Source organism: Microplitis demolitor, chromosome 4 (genome assembly GCF_026212275.2).
Source record: "Microplitis demolitor isolate Queensland-Clemson2020A chromosome 4, iyMicDemo2.1a, whole genome shotgun sequence".
Taxonomy (NCBI): Eukaryota; Metazoa; Arthropoda; class Insecta; order Hymenoptera; family Braconidae; genus Microplitis; species Microplitis demolitor.
This window is the reverse complement of record NC_068548.1, coordinates 17,287,027-17,303,364: the sequence shown is the minus strand read 5'-3', so window position 1 is coordinate 17,303,364 and position 16,338 is coordinate 17,287,027. Positions and strand designations below refer to the sequence as shown.

At 25.4% G+C, this 16,338-nt stretch overlaps 1 protein-coding gene across 7 annotated transcripts in view; it reads left to right on the top strand.

The window, feature by feature from the left end:
- The window catches only part of LOC103574219 (probable nuclear hormone receptor HR3), a 103,303-nt gene that overhangs the window by 66,952 nt on the left and 20,013 nt on the right, over positions 1-16,338 (top strand). The window contains exons 1-3 of one of the 7 annotated variants that reach the window (XM_053738056.1): positions 14,700-15,084; positions 15,290-15,329; positions 15,800-16,051. The exons of 2 other annotated variants lie outside the window; for them this stretch is intronic. In XM_053738056.1, the coding sequence (XP_053594031.1) occupies positions 15,892-16,051 (160 nt within the window). In that variant the 5' untranslated portion in view covers positions 14,700-15,084; positions 15,290-15,329; positions 15,800-15,891. Of the gene's footprint in view, positions 1-14,699; positions 15,085-15,289; positions 15,330-15,799; positions 16,052-16,338 lie in introns of those variants that run through there. 4 more of the 7 variants (XM_014440054.2, XM_014440055.2, XM_014440057.2 and 1 more) reach the window with 4 other exon arrangements.

The following is a 16,338-nucleotide window of genomic DNA, read 5'->3' as shown; positions in this document are numbered from 1 at the left end:
AAATATATTATATATTAAATATTTTTAATTACGATATATAAGTGAAAGATTACATTTATTGGTAATGTTATTACGAGACATTTATTAATTATAGTTGGATTATTTATATACACGTCTGAGACTAGAGTGCACTCGAGTATTACCAAAGAGGGCAAGGTGCAAAGAGTATGATCATCATCATTACAATCAACACTGTCACCTTTTTAATGTATCATCGAATAAACTAAACAAAATCATGATATCTACATACATTTAAATAAATTTTTTTTTTTTTTAAATGATTTATTATTTTAATTTAAAACAATTACAAATATTTATTATCTAAATTACTTGTTTATTATTTTATTAACGTAGTTATCTTATTGCATAATAAAATTTATACACTTATATTAATTATTATTTTTTTAAATATATAGAATAATAATACTAGTTTATTTAAATAAAATTTTTTTTATCTGTTTAATATAAATTCAATTGACGAGTTTTATACAAACACTATGGATGGTTAAATAATTATTAAATATTATATATATATATATATATATATATATATATATATATATATGCATATATGAAATGAATAAAAAAAAGAAAAGAGGAGTTGGTAACAACCAAACGCGTCATCGCTATTACGATGATTATAGTGACATTAACATGTTTGTGAGCGCAATAGAGGAAGAAAAAGAGAAAGAATAACCCACTCACCGGACTATATATGCATTACACTGTCAAACGCGTTCAGTATGCCAAGATATCCGGAAGAAGTAGAAATTTTTCATTATAACTATGACAAAAAAAAAATTATTTATTTATTTATATTTATTGGATAAAATTTAATCTATTTAAAATGATTTAATACTTATATTTATTTGAGTCGACTATTTTTTTTTTATTATTATGGCAATATAGTAATATTGGAATTAAATTTTATTATATCTTTTAGTAAAAAAATTCCGCGAAGCTGTTTAACGTTATCGTTAAAATTTCTTTTTTAATTTGGCAACGATGCCAAAGCCACGCGCATCCAACTGGCAAGATCGTGCCAAACGGCATAAACGGTCGAAGAAACTCGAGATTGCTGGTAACGATCGTATCTTTATGCAGCCAGGTCCACGATGACCGAGTGACGCGAGAAGTTTTGCTTTTAGTCGTATACGAGAATCGTTCCCGTATACCGAATACATTATAAATGTTTAATCATAAAGATGAAAAGTTATGAAAATAAAAAAAAAGAAAAAATAAATTTAAATAAATCTTTAAATTGGTAATAAATATAAATATAACTCAAGTTCTAAAACTGGTTTAAGTGATAAAATTAAAAATGAAAAGTATCATCTGTTTGTCAAATAAAAAAATTAAACAGAATCGTTTTAATTTTGTTCTTGGAAATTTTTTTTTATTAATAAAATAAAGTAGACAAATTAATTATGCATACAAATATATTATTAACTTACTATTTTAAATAATCGAATTTATAAATTTACAAAAAAAAAAAAAAAAAAAAAGCCAGATCAAGAATTATCTTTGTTATGTCACTTATTAACATTATCTGCATCACTTAAAGAAATTTATCTTAAATGCTGTCTACTCAAAAATATTACGATATTTTCAAATTATACACAATAAAAAAAGTTATTATTTGTCAAAATATTACATTTATAGACAATTTATTTGTAGTTAAAAAATTTCGTAAATTAATTTTTTTTTTTTTATTTATGAAGAAATTTATTGAAAAAAAAAAAAAAAAAAAAAAAAAAAAGAATTTTAACTGATGCTCGATAATACAATAAGTGATTGAAATAAGAGATTTTTTTTTTATTTTACGTTACTTTTATACGCAATATAAAAAAAGTTTATTATCTGTGTAAATATATATATTTTATAATAAAAATAAATAATACATAAAATATATTTTTCTTGAATAACAAAATCACGTATCAACAATAATAAAAATTACGCACGTCTCATATATATATATACATATATTGCACAATAAACTTTTTGTGAAAGTTTACTTCTTAAAAATATTTAGTGAGTATCATTCAATTTGCCATTGATTTTAAATAATAGTAAAATACTAAACAATTAAAATTGTACAAAAAAAAACTTTATTTGATATTAAATATCGTCAAGATGATCACACAGATGGTGAATGTATTTAGACATTTTTCATAACTTTTTATTTTATTAAAAAAATGTCAGATGGATATTTTTTTTACAGTCAGCGACTTATAAAATCCCAACGACAGTGCATCGTGCTATTTTCACATCGTGAAACTTTTTTTGCACATTGAAAAAAAACTCACAGATTGTTATTAAGTCTTAAATACTATTTTTATCTTTACTACGTATGCAGTGTTTTCGTATTTAAAAATTTTTAAAACATAAAAAGAGATTTGAGAATTCTCTAAGCTGAAATATTTTAAATCTGTCGAAAATTCGATCGGAATCTCAAGATTTTATCATAATTTTTAATTTCCACAATGAAAAATTTTAAAAAAATTTCCTCTTAAATATAGAAAATATTACACTTCATTAATTTCTATACCTTTTCTAAATTTTTTTTTTTTCCAGTTTATTTAATTTTTTTTTATGTCATTTTCTTAAAAGAATTTTTTCACATAGTAATTATCAGAATATCAGAAAAAAAGTATAAGTTGAATAGGACAAATATAAAGATGATAAGATCACGTTATATAATGAGAAAATAAACAAAATGCAGTGATTCATAAAACTGTTATCCTCAAATAGATCAATTTGTAAAGTTATTAATTATATTTTTATCAATCTGTTAAATAATTTCTTTTATTTATTATTCTTCACAGTATTATCTTACTGATATTCAATACAATTACATAAAATAATCAATCTAGACACAATTTATAACAAATTTTTTTTTATTTCCTAAGGTTTATTTATTAATTTTAGAAAATACAGAACTCGAAGTGTGCATTTTTCAAGAAGTAAAAAAAAATTTGATGCAACTTATTTCGAATGTATATTTAACTCAGTCGTATACTTAAATACCAAGTATACTTAAAATACCAAGTTTTTTAAGTTATAATGTGTAAAATATTAACTAAAAATCGATGAGCTCAAAGGTCACTAATTAATTAAAAATGTAATAAAATAATTAATCAAGTTATTATTTTTATTCATATCTTTTTTTAATCGTACGTATCGAATACTAGATATTTATTTGTACTCCAAACCTGCTTAAGTTGTAATCATTTGCATTTAATTGAATCTAGACTTATGGGATTTCTCAAATAAATAATTCACATACTATTAATTAATTAATTATTTCTTTTTTTGACCTCATTTCTAAATATAACTAACTGTTTAATTAAAAAACTTGATAAGTTATCAAATTGATGGTGGTTCTAAAATAAATGACATTTTATCATCTGGTTATTTTTTACTTACACGCTGGGTTATGAAGTCTCTCATTGCTTTACGATGAGGTGACATAAAAATAATCCGAAAATGGTAAAAACACCATGTGGCCAAAAACTGAGCTTGTGAGGTTTTTCAAACAAACGATTTAGATAACAAGCCTATAAATTATTATTAGACCAAAAGTTCACAAAATTGTTGAATAAAATCGAATATTTTTTATGATTTTTGAAATAAAATAAAATTGATTTTTAAAAATTTGAATTTTTATAAATCTATACATAGATGATCTATGTGAGTCTCACTAGATACTAGAGGTTTCGGAATTTAAATAATTCTCAAAAATATTTTCGTACTGTACGATTTTTGTTTTGGATCTAATAGACTTGAACCACAAAATAAAACTCCATCGATCGTAGAATAAGAACTATCTTCTAATAGAATACCTGCTGACAGTGATGCATTGAAAATCCATTCGAAATAGTATAAAAGTATTATTATGTGGTTACCGAAAACTATCGTATGCTTTCTTGACAATTTTTTTTTCTTTAAACAAAGTTAAAATTAGGTACTCTCTAAACATGGATAAGTGAAATAAGTGAATATTCACTAATTCATAATTAGAAAGTAATAAGTTCTTTGATGAAAAAAGTATGTCGTCATAACATAAAACAAAAATAAGAATCTAAAAATAAAATCATTAAATTCATTCATTTTTTTTATTGATTACCAATAATATTTTTTAAAAACTTATCAATAAAACTAAAGTCACTCTGTAAAAAACTGACAATTACTGTTTTGTTTGCAACCAAAAGAGATTAAGTTATTTAAAATAGTTATTTTATAACAGACATTAATAATTATTGTCATTAACAAAATAATTACAGAAATTATGAAATTATTATTAAAACTTATCTTATTTTTAATTCTAACACTCAATTAAATTTTATTGACAATAAATATTTCGACAAAAAATACAAAATATTTTCTTTTTGCTTTTCAATTAGCCAATATATTTTTCCTTCAAGTTATTATTGTTACATTATTATCACCGTTAAAAAGTTTACGACTTGAATCAATATGCAATTCTCGTCGATTTAAGTTATATGGCGACATTGCAATATTTAATTGTCATTCCGAAGAGCAACTTTCGATATTAAAAATAAATAAATCATTCAATGGTTAGAAAAAAAAAATATAAGCAATTGTATTTGTTTATTATTTCATTAAAATTAATAATCAATCAATAATCTAATTTATATCATGAGATTTTAAATAATTCTTAGAGTAAATGTAATCAGATTTTCCAATAATTTTGACATAACATTCAAGTTTCTCGCTTCGTTGCTTATACAACGTCACTTTATCGTAAGGATTATTGTACTAATGCAAGGACAACGATTACCGACGTTTTAGTAAGCGAATAAACGATTCCATTTAAACTGTGTATTGCCTTAAAGTTAGAGAATGTGTTGAGTATAAAAAGACGATGTCCTCGAATGAAATCACAACTTGTCTACTCTATCCATATATTTTTTTCTTGCACAAAAAAAGTGTTAAATTATACTCGCAACTTTTTTTTTTAAATTAAATTTTTTTTCTATTTTTGAATGTGTGATATTTTTTTAGTGTCAATAAAAATAATAAATGAATTTAATTATCAGTTGGGTTATTTGCTAACGACGCGCACGTGGCTTTTCACTGAGTTTAAATACACGCGGGTGCTTTCTAAATTTCACTACGCATGATTTGGTATTCGATAAGTAAATGGATTGTATGATTGATTGACACAACATGTGGGAGATAATGAAAGTTATGGTAATCAAACATTAATTTTAAACATGTAAATAAATTTTGATTGCACATATTGAGGAAAGAAAAAAATATAATATGTTTTTAAATATTTTAAAAACAGCATGAATCTTAAAAGTATACTTTGTTAAAGTCTTACGTGAGCTTTCGACTTGAAAGAAAGAAAAAAAATACAAATATTTGTAGTTGTCAGTTAAGTAAATAAGTAATGCGATATCATCTTTTAATGTTTTCTACTCACTGTAAATAAGTTAAGACAGTATATTGCGTAATTTACAAAAATTTGAATTTATATTAACGCAGTATCTATTTTTTGGATAATTAACATCATCTATTAGATAATTTAAATAATTTAGATAAAATACAAAAAATTATTTGGCTAATAGGAAGATTGGAGCTTATATGTCCACTCTGCCAGCGTGCCGGGCGCAAGTGGCGCGAGGCGATGTGGGTCAGTCATAAAGCGCCCGCGCATTGGCTACGAAAATCCGAAACTTGACGGAAAACTCCGAGCAACAATCACGTTGCGCATCTGGGTCAGCTGCATCTCAACGCATGCGCTAAACCATTCGGTCGTTCACCGTCGGAGTTACTAACCCTCCGGCGACGCGGCGTCCGCCAACCCGCAACCAATCTTTCGTATTGACCGCCGGAAAAACGTTGGCTTTCCCACTGAGCTGCTAGCGCTTCCTTCTCTACCGTATATATCTATGCAATAGATGTCTAGTAATATTTGCTAGGCCGTAAAAAAAAATTTTTTTAATTTATTTTTACCTCAAAATTTTACGACGAAATTATATGAGAAATTAAATAAATAAATCTTTATTTGATAGTTTATTTTTATAAAAGTATATCAGTCATATAATTTATGTTATAAAAACAATATTCTCGATATATCAATAGTAGTTTTACAAATCAAACAGTTTAAAAGTTTTACTCGATGAAAGTTTGTTTTATGTTTTATCCTAAAATATTTTATACATTTTTTTTATTACTCAAAAGAAAAAGAAAAAAAAATTACATATTAATAAAATTTTTAGAATATTTTTACTACATAAAGCTGTATTTTCTACCTCAAAATAGCCTTTATAGACAACCGCGATGAAGTTATAAAAAGTTTTTTTTTTTTATATATATATATATATATATATATTCTAGTACATTATTCTTTAGCACATATATATAAGGTACATACCGGCTTTTACTACTTATAGTCAGACGCACGAGAAAAAATTGTTTGTACTTGAAGTTAAATTATTTATTATTATAAAAACTAAATGATTAATACACTGAAAAAAATAATCGGTAACGGTTACCGATTTTTTTCGGTAACAGCTACCGATTTCCAATTAGTAATCTCTACTGATTTTAATCAGGAACCGTTACCGAAAAATCGGTAACCGTTACCGAAAAGTCGGTAATCTCTACTGATATTAAATTTACCGAAAAAACAGTTTTTGGGGCCTACAACTAAAGTATAAATGACATGTCAACAAGTTTTAATTTCATTCAAAGGTAATTAAAATTTTTATTATAATCAACAGAATATTAAACTAAGTGCCGAATGGCTACAAAATATAAATTATTTTTTTTGACTAACGTACAAGGTACTAAATTCGACAAGGAACTTAGATTCAGAACTAAATCCATTTTATCATTGACGGTGACACGAAATGCGTGATAATGATCATCGAAATACATTATTTTCAGTGACTACATGAGAAAAAGTATTTGATCATCAACACTGACCATGTCCACAATTTTACCGAATAATGGATCATTATTATCATCAATTTTAGTAATAACAACCATACTTTGTGAATATTTCTGGCTATGAAAAGTGATATGACTTTTTACTTTAGTAAATAACAATGACTTCTTTTAAGCCAAACAGCTAACAATTACTAATTTAAATTTGTAACTGTTCATTTTTTTTTGTTGTCCCAAAAATATAATCAGCTGTCGCAACCGACAAAAACAATGTTTACAAAAATATACGGGGCAATCTAAGTTATGTATAATTAGCTCCAAGTATTTTATATAACAGAGTTTTTTTTCTTTATTCTATTTAATTACATGCTTGTTAAGTAATTACCAATTAATTTTTATTTTTTCTAGGTCAAGAAACTATTTTTTCGGTAAATGTAAATCGGTAGAGATTACCTATTTTTCGGTGATGATTACCGATTAAAATCAGTAGAGATTACTGATTGGTAATCGGTAACTGTTACCGAAAAAAATCGGTAACCTCTGCCGATTATTTTTTTCAGTCTAGTTTTTTTTTTTTTTTCAATTTAATTTTTGACACAAAATTTGAAAAAAAAAAAGATTTTTTAATTAACATTACTTTTAATTATTAAAACAAAATAAAAAAAAAATTAATATGGTAAAAAGATACAAAAATCTAAGTATAGTGACCTGAATTCGATTGCTTTCAACTAAAATGCCGGAATAGACGATCTTGGATCTTGGCCGAATACGATTGACATGACTGTAGTTTGCGCGCGAACGCAAACAACGTGTTGCAAGTTTAAAGTATTACCACATCAGCTCTACTCGGTTAAGAAAATTGTAATGGTCATTCTCAGCTTAATACTACAGTTGGCTAAATCATTCGGCTTATACTAAACTACTGCATATTTTTCGCCTCAATAAAAAATGCCTATCATTATATGCCATTTTTTTTTTTTTTTAGTACGAAATCTCTTGTTCTATAGCCTATCAATGTCAGCAATTATATTTTACATTTAACTCTGATAAAATTAAATTTTATACCAGTACACTAATAAAATAATAATTTATAATATATAAATATTTTATGAGGTTTAATCGAGAATACCAAAGAGACAGGAATTTTTAAAAGGTATTTCCATTTTCTCAAGTTCTCTTTCGTTGGTGGTTACCCCTCAGTGTCCCTCAAACCGGGACAAACAACGCGACGAGAACGCCGACAATCTCATTATCGATTGGCTTACCTACTTGGATCGACGACTCACTCACCTCATATGCCTGACCTACATTCGTTTCGCGACTTATGCCGCACGCTGGCTGCTCTATCGTCTGTTTACATCGTCACAACTCGCTAGTATACCTCACCAACAAATTATCTATCTATTGTATGACGTTATTTTTATTTTATTCTTTTCTATTTATGTAATAGTCACCTCATTAATAATAATCGTCATAATTGATACCGATCTACGCAATTTAATTAACTAAATATTTTTAATTATTAATAGAATACAAAAGTTTAATCAATACTACGCTGTTAAAAATTTTTATTTAAATTAACAGCAAACTAATTAAAATTATTAGTAACAAATTCAAATTAGTTTGAAATATAAAATTTAAACATAATTATAAATTAATTTATTTATAAACTTTACTTTAACATTAGATAAAATTTCCATGTCATAAATTTCATAGAAGATAATTTTTTTATATATACGGAGAATTACACGGAGAAAAATTTGCGGTAATGATTACAACATTTCATCATAATGATTCCATACCGCTTGGAAATATTAGGTTATTTTAAAATACTGATTATAGGGACAATACCCATATACAAATTTTTTTATCATTTCTATCTGTATATGGGTTTCATTCCTATATATGATATTGAAATACTCCTATGGAGTTATGGTAATGGTTAATACGAAATTTCTTAATGTTATGCTAATCATACCTATGTACAGTCAGACCTCATTATAAGACTATTTGCTGTCTTTTTTATAAACCAGGTATCGCGATAGTTTGAGAGAGAAACCAATAGTCTTATAACGAGGTCCTACTGTACTATGTAGATTTCACTCCCGTACGATATTAAAATAGTTTATATGGAATTATGGTAATCGTTCTTATGTCATTACTCGAGTCAAAAAACAAATTCCAGTTTGAACCTCAAAATACTACATGAAGTATTTGAGAGACAAGTTGGACTTTGGAAATTGAGAACTGTGAGGAAAGTTATTCCAGTTTAGGCCTCAATGTTGTAGTTACGGGTGATTTTACATAATTCAGGGCTCAGCTAGTATACAAAATATTTTGCGTGGGCCTCAAAATCCTCATAATATACAGAATTTATTGCTGCAGATTTATGCCTCAATTTCTCAAATGACGTAACCTGTGTAGGTTCCCTCAATTTTTTTTCGTAAGAAATAAATATTTTAGACAGAGAATTTCAAAAAAATTGACCCAAAAACAAATAATTAATTACAAATCTGCAGAATAATTACCAGAACCTCTATAAAGTATAACAAATGAAAATGAATATTTATTTTTATTCATATCCATTCAAAAAAAAATATAATGGTTACTATGAGAAAATAATTAACCGAAAGAAAATTCAGTATACATTTTTTCAATCAAAACACAAAAATTTATTGAGGACAAAATATTTAATATTGTATTCTACATTATTAAGGAAATTTAAAAAAATATTTTTTGACTTGGGTATGGTAAATGTTCTTCCTGTGGTACATGATCCTTATTTCCATGGGATAATATGCATATGCTCTTAGAAACCATCTCAATGTGGCCATAGGATTTATTCCTATTTGCATATCGACGTTCTAATTAGCAAAGTGTCTAACTGATTATTTTTCGTAGGTGATTGTGTGCAATTTTCAGATACTAACAGTCAAAGATAAAATCATTCGAGTAACCTTGACAAAAATACTATAAATATATTAGGTATAGAATTGATTTTTAGATGAAAAAAAATTTTTAATTTGCTTTTTTTCGCATAAATGGAGGATTTTCTGAAATGGAGTTAGACCATTTGCTAATTAGAACGTCGAAATATAAAATATTCCCAAGATAATTATTACCTCAATTTTATAACCATATAATAGCACAAAAACTATTACCATACTAATAGAAATTATTCTTTTAGTTATGTAAACTATTCCCAGAAATTATCGTCGTATATCCATATCGCCGATAATTCCATGTAGTTTTTTTGAATACGAGAAAATTCATAGCATGACATAAACAAACTTACTATTTTCAAAAAGTAATTAAGGTTTTTTTTTAAAAAATGGCCATTCGGCAGCCGAAATGGAAGTATAGATTTCATAATATCTATACGTATAAATAGATATAGATGTAAAAAGTGTACAGCCAGAATCGGAAGCATTGGGAAAACAACAAAAAAGTTTTTTTTTAACATTATTGAAAAAGAATGCGATAGCAAAATTTTGTTTAATGAGTAGTAAAATAGTAATTTCTTTGGTCTAGGCATATATTGGAATGAAACTTAAAGTTTATTTAAAGAGCTTTCAGATGCATTTTGAAGAAATTTGATAAGTTGTCATATTCAAAAGCTATTGAAGTAAGAATCAGTAAGAATATGAATTTTTGGCATTTTGAAAATTTGAAATATTATAACTTCTAAACTAATTGAACGATTTTGCTCATCTTCGAACTTGATCTCGAAAATCGTGTACAGAAAATGTGTACTGAGTTTCATTGAGATTAGTTGAGAATTGTGAACGCTATCGTCGAGACAAGCCGCGTTCTATCGTATAAATATATACATATTTATAAATACATTTGCACATATAAACTTTTGAACCATATTTCCTGACTGAGCTCGTCGAGCTTAGTCCAGTAGAAGCAAAATTTTTCAAAAATTCCGCCATGAAGATAAATGCAATAGTTAGATTTCTATGAAATATACCAAAAAGTAATTCATACCGTAATTTAAAAATTTCTTAATTATAATCCAACGCAATATGTTGACCAATCACGTATAACATGTACTTTTAAATAGTTACACAGTATTTCCATTCAAAATTATGCTTTATTTTTTTTAATTAATTGCAACTTAAAAAAAAAATTATTTAATATATTTGTAATAAATTAAATATAATTATCAGCATATATATTTTTAGAGAGAAATAAAATAATGAATAAATAATTTATCATTTAATTTCCTATGAGTTCTACAAAATGTAAATATATAATCGGCACAGTGTATCACGTCCAATGTCAAACCGCCGGGCGGCTTTCGCGCTCTCTAATAATCATTACGCGGATTTATACTTTCGTTATATTACATTATTATGTATTACTACTATATTATAATATATCTAGCACATAATGATACGAACCGATCACACGCGGCTCTGAATGTAAAGATTGACTTGATATAAAATTATTTACTTGTAGTCGTATTTATAGATTATTATACTGCTTCGTAGTGCAGGTTGGCAACCTCATGTATTGCGCGTCAGTTATGCAATAAATATGCGAATACGAATACAAATACGAAAGGGTATATAACTAAAGAAACTACAATACTACTGTACACTAAAGTAATATGTTATGTGTTATGTCGTTATGTGTTATGTCTTGTACAGTGGGGTTAAAGTATGAGTACAAGTAAAACGTCAAGAGTTAAACCAAGAATGAGACGATGCGAAAAAAAAAAAAAAAAAAAAACAAATAAAAAAAAAGAGAGAGGAGGTTCTACGATCTCTACAAGGACGTGGCAACCAAATAGAATGGAGAGTGACAGTATATAGTGAGAATAGTAACTATACTAAGTATGAGTCAAGTGTTTAATGAATGAAAATAAATTAAAAATTATTCATTTTTTATTTCTTTTAATATTCTCATTTATTTTATTATTATAATTTTTCTTTATCTTCATCATTTAAATATTGTATTTGATAATATTATTTTATAAATAATCATATGTACATTTATTATAATTTCATTTTTTAAATATAATACTGATGTTTAGTACATACTATAATTTATTATTTAATTATTACGACATCATTTTATTATTACTATTATTACCAACTTCGTGAAAGCGCAAGACTTGAGACATCTAGAATCACTTACATTACACATTAAATTATAACGGAGTCTCTCTTTACTTCTGTTTATTAAACGACACATGTGCTCTATAGATGATGCAGTTTTCTGCGATCGATAATTTTCTTCTTTATCTCTGTTTGAAAAAACTTTTTTTTTTAATTGAAAATTTTTTTTAAATTGAATATTATTTTAGTAAAATTAAATTACTTTGAAAAATGATTTCATACTTCAGATGTTAAATTTTAAGGATTTATGAAATGGTAATTAAGGAAATGCAATTAGTGTTTAATTCAAATTTTTAAATCGATTAATTCAAATTATTTGAAAAATAAAAATTGTTTTTAATTTTTCAAATTTAAATACTAGATTAGAATTTAAAAAATGAAGGTATTTAATCGTATTAAATTTTCCAAAATAATTTTGTTATTAAATTTACTAATAATTCGATTTTTTTTTTTTCAATTATTTGATTTATTTATCAATTTTGGAATTAAAAAAAAAATTTGAATTATTTGAAATATTTTAAATTTGAATATTTGGTTAGAATTAAAAAAATTGCTATTTTTCATTTTTTTTAATTTTCCAGAATAATTTTTTTTTTTATCAAATTTACGAGTAATTCAAATTTTTTAATTATCTATTAACATTTGAATAAAAACAACGTTTTAAAATTATTAGGAAATTTTTAAATTTAAATATCCTGTTTAAATTTTCAACTCACATGTGATAATTAATAAAATTTTTTCGAATAATTGTAATTTTGAATCAAACATTAATATTCAATTGAATTTAAATAATTTGTAAATATCAATTATTCATAAACTTAAAATAATAATTAATAATTAATTGAAAATTAAATTACCGTGAGATAATTTTTTTTTTTTACATTAATAATAATAATAATTATTATTATTTAACATATGTATTGATGAATACGTAGATAAAACAGTAATAACAAGAGTTACGCGCGCATAAATATTCGGTAGCAATCGTTTGTTGTCGGTAATATCCGGCAAGTATTACAATTGAAGTAAATAGTGGGGAGTGTTGTCCGCCAGGAGGGATTTTAGACAAGGAAGGGAATCGCCGTGCGGGGAAGGGGTGCGCCATTTAGCGTCAGAGGGGCAGAGGGTGAGACGAAGCACTCGACCATCATCCGCGGTGGCGCACAGTTCAGTGACCCGCCACAACGTCAGCGGTATGGTGGGGATTCTTGACATATTGTGAGATGCCAGGCTTGCTTTGGCGATCCCCAAAAACACCTCTTGTCTCTTTACTTCTCACCACATAATAATTATCTTTATTTTTTTTACTCTGTTATCGCATTTTTGAAATTTTTTACTTTACACCCTAGTAATAATACGCCCGGTTTACTGTGTTGTTATTATTATTATTATTATTTAATCTATCAAAAAATACATACAGTGCACGAGGTGTTACATTAGGTGTGCTTGATACACTAAATTCATACAGAACCTAATTAATAAATTATACATACGTATGATTATACTGAGTGTTAAATCTTTAATTCAAATTCTGGAAATCGCGAGACATTTTATTTATTTAAAAAATATGATACTGGTGTTTAAATTATCCATTATCCAGAAAATAAAAAAAAATAATATACTAAAAATTAAAAATAAAGTTTTCAGATAATAGTAAATTTTTTTTATTCTTTAAATTTAAATACTACAATAAAATAATGGTTTAAAAATTATTAATTATTTTTTGTTAATTTTTATATTTAAATTATATTGGTGGATATGTGGGATGTGAGAATGTATTGTATTATTGGTGGATATTATTCTTAGTGTGTTGTGTCCGAGGTTTATAAAAGAGACACGAAAAGATCGGAAAGTGTAAAGAGACTGTAGAGAAAGAAAGAAGGATGCAGGAAGAGATGTTGGTTGGTTCGGTCGTGAGTAAATCCATGTGTACACTCATGATCGAGTATGTATGGGTGAATTGCTATTACTATAGAGTATAGAACCGTGTGGGAGTTGGAAAGTGCCGCTTACTAACGCAACACAAGTTCAGGACTTTTTTTAATAATTTAAAATATTTTTAATTACATATCAACTATTACGTGTTGTTATTAAGTATTTATTTAACTCTTACATTATTCTTTGGTCTAAATTTATAATTTGTGACAGTGGACAACTTGTGTGCGGATAAAACAATATAATTGATGAGTAAACATGTGAAATATATATAAATATGAATAATTATATTCATATTCAAATATTTTTATTTTGTTTTGTTTTATAAATAAATTACTTATAAGTTATTACTTAGATATATCATAATAATACTAAAAATATCAAACATCATTTTTATTATTTTTATAAAAAAAAAAAAAAATATTTGAAAATATGCATGATAAATTTTAAAAATTCATGTGCATTTTTTCAAATTTTTATTCTATTACTATTTAATTTTTATACAAAATAAAATTTATGTTCGCTACTTTCACTATCGTTTATTTTGATAAATATTATTGATTAAATATTATATCAAATATATAAATTTTAGTATTCTATTTTAAACCCTAGTGAATTTAAAATACCCGCCAACAATTATATCAGTTATATGATGATATTGTTTAAAATAAAAAATATATATTGATACACATATATATTTTTTTATTTTTATTGTTTTGTTTATTTCAAAGATTTTAATTAAAATTGAAGATAATTATCTGGCGATTACATATAAATTAAAAGGAAAAATCAGTCTCATTAAAACATAATTATTTATTGGTAGTTTTCTTTTCATCGTTAAGAATTTCTTTTTTTTTAATTATTTAAAGTTATTAATTTATGATAAATAAAATGAGTTATGTATGTTTATAATATTATAATAATTTGGAAGAAATAATTTGCTGCAGCTGCAGGGATCGTAACGTGATACAAGATAACGCGAGGCGAGGAAATGCCCGTGTGTTGAGTGACTGTACTTTGGGTTCATCGTTCTCAGTTATGTAATGTTTGACTATATGGTGCAAGCGCCTCGACGCTACTAAGAGCGGCGCTCTCTAAGCATGTGGTAAAAGATGATACCAAAAGTACAAGTAGAGGAAAATTATTATTGTATCTTTAGTTTAAACAAACGATAAAAAAAAAAATTTATTATCATTAAAAATAATATAATTATTTATTTAAATTTTGTTTTAATGAGACGATTAAATATTATTGAATATTTATCCTCTTGAAAATTTATCGCTTCCGATAAAATTTATTTTATTTTTTAGATTTCTTCAATAGAGTAAAGTGTAATCACATATGCATTGAGTAAATTTTATTTTATACTTATATATTTATTACAGTGTGTCAAAAAAATCTTATGTTTTTTTATTTTCAATATGAAAATTATTTTTATTTATATTGTGGAATATTCGAAAAAAATATTTTTTAAAACAATTTGAAAATTTTTGTAAAAAATTATTTTGACTTTATTTTTGTCAAAAAAAATTTTTATAAAAACTAAATTTCATATTTTTATAGAAAGTGACAGTTAAATTTCAAGTAAAAAAGAAAAAGTTATAAAACTAATCAATTAAAATTAAAAAATTGATAAATACATTCTTAAAGAAATGTCTTTATTCAAAATAAAATTTAACTATTCATAAAAGTAAATAAAGAAACATGGATTAAGATATTTAAAAAAAATATATTTAAAAATTATTATTATTGATTTTTTCTTTACACACTAATAATTATTGTAAATGAATTAAAAAAAAATAATGGTCATTGATAAATAGTATTGATAAGTAAAAGAATTAAATTAGCAGTTGATGGAAGTAAAAAAAAGTCGTATGCGAATGCAACGACACCGTGATAAAGTACAGTGTAAATGGAGGGAAATTTATCGGTGTTTGAAACGTCGACCTGGGGCGCCGACAGCACAAGTCCACAGCCTCCAGAGGCGAGAACGCAATCCTCAATTCAAACAACTTCAAGTCCTAATAACACATTGCTGGATGACCGTAGAGTCCAGGTTAAATCTATACGAGGTAGACAAGCTGATTCAAACAAAACAAATATAGATATTATTATTATTATTATTATTATTATTATTATTATTATTATTATTCAGTGGAAAAAAGTATAAATAAATTTGATATCTATTTATAAATATTGTAATTAAAATAGAAACTGGAATTTCTATAATAGGAAAAAAAAAAAATATGAATAGAAAATTCAAAAATGAAACGCGGCAAGAAGGCTTTTATGAGATTTTACATTTCAGAATAACAAAGCTTACACTCCTCTGAGTGTGAATGTGTGTGTGTATGTGTGT